General features: G+C 41.7%; 1 protein-coding gene across 1 annotated transcript; it reads left to right on the forward strand.

The window, feature by feature from the left end:
* The first annotated feature begins 211 nt into the window (after window positions 1–211).
* On the forward strand, window positions 212–3,896 carry LOC103626898 (E3 ubiquitin-protein ligase SINAT5-like). Its single transcript, NM_001319708.1, has 3 exons — window positions 212–664; window positions 2,449–2,835; window positions 3,311–3,896. The coding sequence occupies exons 1-3, from the start codon at window positions 389–391 to the stop codon at window positions 3,671–3,673; spliced, it is 1,026 nt and encodes a 341-aa protein (NP_001306637.1). The 5' UTR covers window positions 212–388; the 3' UTR covers window positions 3,674–3,896.
* Window positions 3,897–9,570: the final 5,674 nt, after the last annotated feature.

Below are 9,570 nucleotides of genomic sequence, written 5' to 3' on the forward strand. Positions count from 1 at the left end.
GCCTGCAGACCGTCATAAAAAACCCACCCGAAAAAGGCACCACGACAGTACGCCACGCCGCGTGCTGGGTACCCCCACCGCATCATGCCCCCACCACCACCCGCCGCAACCGCCGACCCCACACACATTCCTCCCTCAGTCCCTCTTCCCCCCGTTTCATCCCTTCACACCCACAGCCCACCTGGTCTGTCATCCCCTTTGCTACGCTCCCCTTGCCCTGTCCCCTCGCCGCCCGCGCCCGTGGAGTTCTTCGATCGAGTCCTCGGAGCCCGGAGCACCTGGTGCAACAATCCGGACCCGCGCGAGGAAGGGCGGAGAGAGAGCCGAATCTGAGCCTCGGCACAAGTTGGGCACCCGTCAAGATTCTCGGCCCGATCTGCTGCGGAACATGGAGCTGGACAGCATCGAGTGCATGTCCTACTCCGACAGCATGGGGGACGACGACACCGACGCCGTCACCTCGTCCCAGCTCCCTCGCCCCTTCCTCAAATCCTCCTCCACCGCCGGTACTGCCGCCGTCAACGTGGTCGTCGTCTCCGACCGCGTCGGTGCCGCCGGGCCGGTAGCGGGAGCGGGTTCGCTGGTGATTTCGCCAGCCACGGGCGTGCACGAGCTGCTCGAGTGCCCCGTCTGCACCAATTCCATGTACCCGCCTATCCACCAGGTGCGCCCCGCTCCGATTCCTTTAGTGCCTTCGTTTCGGGATCTTGGCATGTTAGCCCTACCAAGGCTGAGGTTGCGTGATCTGTTGCTACTTCCAATATAGGGTTAGGATCTTTGTTGCTTGTGCTCGCGGTTCTTGGTCATGGGGAGACCTGGCCGCTTAATTCCCCGCGATCTTTCTGTCCCAGGCATGCGTAATCGGTACATTTGATAGGGGAATAACTTTCCTTTCTTCATCTATCGCAAATGCGTCTTGCCCATCCTCTGCATCCTGCAAACCACCGATATAGCGGGACATTCGATTTTTGCCACTTACTGTAGCACTCATTTAATTTGTGTCATGACATCATAGTCACTGATTTGGTAAAAAATTTGCCACCCACCTTTAAATAGTGGAAAATAGTTAAATTTTCCATATAGCTAACTGTGTGATAATTGCAGTTTAGATACAGAGAATCTAAGATATTGTAATTGTCTCGAATTATCGATGTTGTCAATCTAGTTTCCTTCCATATTTGTTTGTAGTAATGGATTGTGTTTCTGTTCCTCAGTGGTCTCTAGTCTTCGAATGAAATCAGTGTGCCGCAAGGAGTAGCACCTCGTTTGAGTTTATGCTTGTCAGCTTGTGCCTGGAATCAGAATGTGGGGCAGAGCATTAATAGATGAGGATTGAATTAGCCTCGTCATTCATGTCATTCGTCCATTCAATGCTTGAAGTGAATTTAACACTGGGAAGCAAGAATGAGGGTTAGGGCAGATGTTTATGAAGTGACGTGTTCCTTTGGAAGCAACATCTATGCCCTTCTATATCTAATAAAAAAATCCCAACAGTTTCCTTTTCTAGTTTATTTGTGTTTTTATGGATGCTGTGTGTGCGTGCTTTCATGCCCGTACCCAAGAGGAAGATACAATGTTTGCAAACTAGAGAAGTAGAGATGTCCTTTTGGTTTAATCAGGTCAATTGTTCTTTAAGTTACTGCCATGTATTTTAGATTCCTCTGAGCCTGCCAAATTCTTTGTGGATTACTGCTATTGCAGTATTGCGTAGTTCCCACAGCCAATTTTGTCTCTCCAAAATTGAACATTTTAATAATTGACAATTGATTTACTTGACGCTCTCCTTATATATTCCTCACCAGAGTGCGTTTCAATAACCTTATGTATTGATAAGATTTTATTAATGTCTTATGATACTTTCCTGAATAGCATACAACGATTCCAACTGTGTCTTTTTGCAGACACAAATAGCACAGGATTCATTCTACCATGGGATGCTCTAATGCTTTCATGTTTGATTCTGAACTGACCAGTAAAAATCTTGACCAATAAGTTTCCTGTTGCTTGATAACTTATGCAGTTCCCTTTAGTAGTTTGGGTGCTGATTATGCATCTTCAAAATTTGTTTTTGAGGTCCTTTTCTTGTTAGTCTATATATAAAATTCCCATTTGGAAGTGAAGAGGAAAAAATTTCTATCTACTTTGTGAAAATGATCTGCTTGACTGACCAATAGCATTTACTAGAAGGGGCAATCTTTCATATCCGTTGTAGTAGTATAATCCTATTTTGCTCTACTACATTGAACAATATATATTTGTTGATATATCTATTTTCTGTTCCCTGTTATTCTTCTCTTCTGGAAACCATGTAATGAGAAAATACATCCTAGTTTTAGCATTTATTATATGAAACTTTGAATTTTCTAGGTTTAGCATTTGAATCCCATGGTTCAACAATCGACATAAAAATTAGCCTGTTACAAACTGAAATGTTTCCCTATGTTACAGTGCCAAAATGGTCATACTCTATGTTCCACCTGCAAAACTCGGGTGCACAACCGCTGCCCAACTTGTCGACAAGAGCTAGGTGACATCAGGTGTCTGGCATTAGAGAAGGTGGCTGAATCACTTGAGCTCCCCTGCAAATACTACTCTCTTGGATGTTCAGAAGTCTTCCCATACTACAGCAAACTCAAGCATGAATCACAGTGTAATTTTAGGCCATACAACTGCCCTTATGCTGGTTCTGAATGCTCAGTTGTTGGGGATATTTCTTTTCTTGTGGCACATCTGCGAGATGATCATAAAGTGGACATGCACTCTGGATGTACATTTAATCACCGCTATGTCAAGTCCAATCCAAGAGAGGTTGAAAATGCAACTTGGATGCTAACTGTAAGTATCCACATATATTTGTAGTTCTCTTGATTGCTTTTTTTATTAATAATGCAGATGTTTTTATATCTTACCTTTTGTTGTCTTGAACATTCCTCATTGGAAATAAGTTAAATCACCACAGCTAAGGAAACAATTTTTTTCTCATATTCTAGTTCTACTACATAATCAAGGAAGTTATGCTTTATCTATGTTTGAACTAAGTTATAGTTATCTCTTGGATTGCCTTCAGTCATGCCTTGTTTTATCAGTTATGTTAGTATAGATAATATATGTTTAATTCACCCATCATCAGTTATTTTGAACACCCCTCATTGGAAATATGTGAATCAAACACATGTTATGTATTCAGCTAGTGAAACAAGATTTTCTGACCACAACTTACTAGTAGTCTAGTATGATATATAACAAAGTTATGCTTTATCTATTTATGAATCAAGTGAATTTGGTCTGATACTATCTTATGTCCTTCTAGGTTTTTCATTGTTTTGGGCAGTACTTTTGCTTGCACTTTGAGGCATTTCAGCTTGGAATGGCACCAGTATACATGGCTTTCCTCCGGTTTATGGGCGATGAAAATGATGCTAGGAACTACAGCTATAGCCTTGAGGTTGGTGCAAATGGCAGGAAGATGATATGGGAGGGAACTCCCCGCAGCATCCGGGACAGCCACCGGAAGGTTAGGGACAGCCATGATGGTCTAATAATTCAGCGCAACATGGCTCTCTTCTTCTCAGGTGGAGAAAGGAAAGAGCTGAAACTGCGAGTCACAGGCCGTATCTGGAAGGAGCAGCAGAATCCTGACTCAGGAGCCTGCATTCCCAATTTGTTCAGCTGAGCTCAGTAACAAGAGGATGGATCCAGGTGTATATTGATACGGCCGATGTGTTTGTGTGAGCGTGTGCCTGTGCTTTGCGTTTTGTCCTGCCAAGCTGCCATTGCAGCCCGCCCTAAATTAGTCAGGGCGTATTTACTGTTGGCAGGATAATGAAAATACTGGCTTACTCCTTTTGTGGGCTGTGACTAAGCTCCCATGAATCTCACGATAAGCATTTTTCTCGATCCAATGGTGTATACTGTATCGTTTTGGGCTGAAGGCTGCAGCTTTTTTGCTGTTATGTTTGTCTCGGTGTATTTGTGTGTCTGCAAATAAAGTATTGAACAGTAACTGGGTACCTTGCATAAGGTTTGGTTGGCTGTTCACTTGCCTACGTTTCCCCGGTGTAACTTACGTGCATGCTAACTAATCTGATCTCTCTGAGATGTCCCTAGATTCCAGATTAAAAAAAAGCTTACGCCCCGTTTGGATCATTGGAATTGAATTCCATTCTAATAATAGTAATTTAGGCATATATCAATTAAGCTAATTTGGTTTTATGCAAAATATAATTATATACTATTATTAGCAAGATGTCGGAGATATTTATGTGCTACATTTTTAATATAGAGGAGTGAGACGAAGAGTGTCATGTAAGTTATAGATTAGAAACCAATTCTACTAATACATAAAATCATTTCCCACCCTCCACCCCATGAATTTAAGATAGGCTTATATCTGAACTTTGGAAAGTGGTGGAATGTCAAATTCCAAACCAAATAAGTTACTTTATTGAGTGAATTCCAATTCCTCTAAAATGAAGGGATCCAAACGCCCCGTAAGTGTAAAGGTTACTTAGAATTGAGCCAATATAAATACTCATAGGATATGCATGGATTGTTCCTTTGTTTTTAATATTTTGGACCACGCTTGCACCACATGTTTTGTTTTTGCAAATTCTTTTGTAAATCCTTTTCAAAGTTCTTTTGCAAATAGTCAAAGGTAAATGAATAAGGTTTTGAGAAGCATTTTCAAGATTTGAAATTTTCTCCCCCTGTTTCAAATGTTTTTCCTTTTGACTACACAAAACTCCCCCTTAATGAAATCCTCCTCTTAGAGTTCAAGAGGGTTTTGATGTTAATTTTGAAGAGGGTATACCAATTTGAAATTATATCACACATAAGATACTGATTTGAAAATACTTCTTTAAAACCAAATTGAAAGACTAGAATTTTTGAAATTGGTGGTGGTGCGGTCCTTTTGCTTTGGGCTCATGCTCTCTCCCCCTTTGGCATAAATCGCCAAAAACGGAATCATTAGAGCCCTTTCGAACTACTTTCTCCCTTTTGGCAAATAAAACATATGAGTGAAGATTATACCAAAAGACGGAGAGATGCTCGGAGCGATGGCGAAGGATGAGTTACAGAGTGGAAGCCTTTTGTCTTCGCCGAAGACTCCAATTCCCTTTCAATACACCTATGACTTGGTTTGAAATTTACTTGAAAACACATTAGTCATAGCACATGAAAGAGACATGATCAAAGGTATATTTATGAGCTATGTATGCAAGATATCAAAAGAAATTCCTAGAATCAAGAATATTTAGCTCATGCCTAAGTTTGTTAAAGGTTTGTTCATCAAGTGGCTTGGTAAAGATATCGGCTAATTGATCTTTAGTGTTAATGTATGCAATCTCGATATCTCCCTTTTGTTGGTGATCCCTTAGAAAATGATACCAAATGGCTATGTGTTTAGTGCGGCTATGCTCAACGGGATTATCTGCCATGCGGATTGCACTCTCATTATCACATAGAAGAGGAACTTTGGTTAATTTGTAACCATAGTCCCTAAGGGTTTGCCTCATCCAAAGTAGTTGCGCGCAACAATGTCCTGCGGCAATATACTTGGCTTCGGCGGTAGAAAGAGCTACGGAATTTTGCTTCTTTGAAGCCCAAGTCACCAAGGATCTTCCCAAGAACTGGCAAGTCCCCGATGTGCTCTTTCTATTTATTTTACACCCCGCCTAATCGGCATCCTAATAACCAATTAAATCAAATGTGGATCCCCTAGGATACCAAAGCCCAAACTTAGGTGTATAAACTAAATATCTCAAGATTTGTTTTACGGCCGTAAGGTGAGCTTCCTTAGGGCCGGCCTGGAATCTTGCACACATGCATATGGAAAGCATAATATCCGGTCGAGATGCACATAAATATAGTAAAGAGCCAATCATCGACCGGTATACCTTTTGAGCGACAGATTTACCTTCCGTGTGGAGGTCGAGATGCCCATTGGTTCCCATGGGTGTCTTGATGGGCTTGGCATCCTTCATCCCAAACTTGTTTAGAATGTCTTGAGTATACTTCGTTTGGCTAATGAAGGTGCCCTCTTGGAGTTGTTTCACTTGAAATCCTAAGAAATACTTCAACTCCCCCATCATAGACATCTCGAATTTTTGTGTCATGATCCTACGAAATTCCTCACATGTAGATTCGTTAGTAGACCCAAATATAATATCATCAACATAAATTTGGCATACGAACAAATCATTGTCAAGAGTTTTAGTAAATAGAGTAGGATCTGCCTTTCCAACTTTGAAGCCATTAGTGATAAGAAAATCTCTTAGGCATTCATACCATGCTCTTGGGGCTTGCTTGAGCCCATAAAGCGCCTTAGAGAGTTTATACACATGATTAGGGTACTCACTATCTTCAAAGCCGGGAGGTTGCTCAACATAGACCTCTTCTTTGATTGGTCCGTTGAGGAAGGCACTTTTCACGTCCATTTGGCAAAGCTTAAAGCCATGGTAAGTAGCATAGGCAAGTAATATGCGAATTGATTCAAGCCTAGCTACGGGTGCATAGGTTTCACCGAAATCCAAACCTTCGACTTGTGAATATCCTTTGGCCACAAGTCGGGCTTTGTTCCTTGTCACCACACCATGCTCATCTTGCTTGTTGCAGAACACCCATTTGGTTCCTACAACATTTTGATTAGGACGTGGGACCAAATGCCATACCTCATTTCTAGTGAAGTTGTTGAGCTCCTCTTGCATCGCCACCACCCAATCCGAATCTTGTAGTGCTTCCTCTACCCTGTGTGGCTCAATAGAGGAAACAAAAGAGTAATGCTCACAAAAATGTGCAACACGAGATCTAGTGGTTACCCCCTTATGAATGTTGCCGAGGATGGTGTCGACGGGGTGATCTCATTGGATTGCTTGGTGGACTCTTGGGTGTGGCGGTCTTGCTTCTTCATCCTCCTTGTCTTGATCATTTGCATCTCCCCCTTGATCATTGCCGTCATCTTGAGGTGGCTCATCTCTTTGATCTTCTCCTTCATCAACTTGAGCCTCATCCTCATTTTGAGTTGGTGGAGATGCTTGCGTGGAGGAGGATGGTTGATCTTGTGCATTTGGAGGCTCTTCGGATTCCTTAGGACACACATCCCCAATGGACATGTTCCTTAGAGCGATGCACGGAGCCTCTTCATCACCTATCTCATCAAGATCAACTTGCTCTACTTGAGAGCCGTTAGTCTCATCAAACACAACGTCACAAGGAACTTCAACTTGTCCAGTGGACTTATTAAAGACTCTATATGCCCTTGTGTTTGAATCATATCCTAGTAAAAAGCCTTCTACAGTCTTAGGAGCAAATTTAGATTTTCTACCTCTTTTAACAAGAATAAAGCATTTGCTACCAAAGACTCTAAAATATGAAATATTGGGCTTTTTACCGGTTAGGAGTTCGTATGATGTCTTCTTGAGGATTCGGTGTAGATACAACCGGTTGATGGCGTAGCAGGCGGTGTTGACCGCCTCGGCCCAAAACCGATCTAAAGTCTTGTACTCATCAAGCATAGTTCTTGCCATGTCCAATAGAGTTCTATTCTTCCTCTCCACTACACCATTTTGTTGTGGGGTGTAGGGAGAAGAGAACTCATGCTTGATGCCCTCCTCCTCAAGGAAGCCTTCAATTTGAGAGTTCTTGAACTCCGTCCCATTGTCGCTTCTAATTTTCTTGATTCTCAAGCCGAACTCATTTTGAGCCCGTCTCAAGAATCCTTTTAAGGTCTCTTGGGTATGAGATTTTTCCTGCAAAAAGAACACCCAAGTGAAGCGAGAATAGTCATCCACAATAACTAGACAGTACTTACTCCCGCCGATGCTTATGTAAGCTATCGGGCCGAATAGATCCATGTGTAGGAGCTCGAGTGGCCTGTCAGTCGTCATGATGTTCTTATGTGGATGATGACCACCAACTTGCTTCCCTGCTTGGCATGCGCTACAAATCATGTCTTTCTCAAAATGAACATTTGTTAATCCTAAAATGTGCTCTCCCTTTAGAAGCTTATGAAGATTCTTCATCCCAACATGGGCTAGTCGGCGGTGCCAGAGCCAACCCATGTTAGTCTTAGCAATTAAGCAGGTGTCGAGTTCAGCTCTATCAAAATCTACCAAGTATAGCTGACCCTCTAACACTCCCTTAAATGCTATTGAATCATCACTTCTTCTAAAGATAGTGACACCTATATCAGTAAAAAGACAGTTGTAGCCCATTTGACATAATTGAGATACAGAAAGCAAATTGTAATCTAAAGAATCTACAAGAAAAACATTGGAAATGGAATGGTCAGGTGAAATAGCAATTTTACCCAAACCTTGGTTTCCATCCCCGAATGTGATAGCTCGTTGGGGATCTTGGTTTTTCTCGTAGGAGGAGAACATTTTCTTCTCCCCTGTCATGTGGTTTGTGCACCCGCTATCGATGATCCAACTTGAGCCCCCGGATGCATAAACCTACAAAACAGGTTTAGTTCTTGACTTTAGGTACCCAAATGGTTTTGGGTCCTTTGGCATTAGATACAAGAACTTTGGGTACCCAAACACAAGTCTTTGACCCCTTGTGTTTGCCCCCAACATATTTGGCAAATACCTTGCCGGATTTGTTAGTTAACACATAGGATGCATCAAAAGTTTTAAAAGAAATGTCATGATCATTTGATGCACTAGGAGTTTTCTTCTTAGGCAATTTAGCACGGGTTGATTGCCTAGAACTAGATGTCTCACCTTTATACATGAAAGCATGGTTAGGGCCAGAGTGAGATTTCCTAGAGTGAATTCTCCTAATTTTGCTCTCGGGATAACCGACAGGGTACAAAATGTAACCCTCGTTATCCTGAGGCATGGGAGCCTTTCCCTTTACAAAATTAGACAATCTTTTAGGAGGGGCATTAAGTTTGACATTGTCCCCCCTTTTGGAAGCCAATGACATCCTTGATGCCAGGGCGTCTCCCGCTATAGAGCATGCTTCTAGCAAATTTAAATTTTTCGTTTTCTAAGTCATGCTCACTAATCTTAGCATTGAGTTGAGCTATGTGATCATTTTGTTTCTTAATTAAAGTTAGGTGATCATGGATAGCATCAACATTAATGTCTCTACATCTAGTGCATATGGAAGTGTGCTCAACGATAGATGTAGAGGGTTTGCAAGATTTTAATTCAACAACCTTAGCATGCAATATATCATTTTTACTTCTAAGGTCGGAAATGGAAGCATTGCAAACATCTAATTCTTTAGCCTTAGCAAGTAATTTTTCATTTTCATTTGTAAGGCTAGCAAGAGAAATGTTCAATTCTTCAATCTTAGCAAGCAAATCAACATTATCATTTCTAGGATTGGGAATTGAAACATCACAAGCATTTGAATCAACCCTAGCAATTAAATTTGCATTTTCATTTCTAAGGTTGACAATAGTATCATGGCAAGTGCTTAGCTCACTAGATAATTTTTCACACTTTTCTACTTCTAGAGCATAAGCATTTTTCACCTTAACATGCTTTTTGTTTTCCTTGATAAGGAAGTCCTCTTGGGTGTCCAAGAGTTCATCCTTTTCATGGATGGCACTAATTAATT

This window comes from Zea mays, chromosome 5 (genome assembly GCF_902167145.1).
Source record: "Zea mays cultivar B73 chromosome 5, Zm-B73-REFERENCE-NAM-5.0, whole genome shotgun sequence".
Taxonomy (NCBI): Eukaryota; Viridiplantae; Streptophyta; class Magnoliopsida; order Poales; family Poaceae; genus Zea; species Zea mays.

Bases quoted from the DNA above. Each gene is read 5' to 3' on its own strand.
- LOC103626898 (NM_001319708.1), top strand. From the start codon at position 389: ATGGAGCTGGACAGCATCGAGTGCATGTCCTACTCCGACAGCATGGGG. The intron at 665-2,448 runs GTGCGCCCCGCT...CCTATGTTACAG, and splicing joins TGTACCCGCCTATCCACCAG to TGCCAAAATGGTCATACTCT. The intron at 2,836-3,310 runs GTAAGTATCCAC...ATGTCCTTCTAG, and splicing joins ATGCAACTTGGATGCTAACT to GTTTTTCATTGTTTTGGGCA.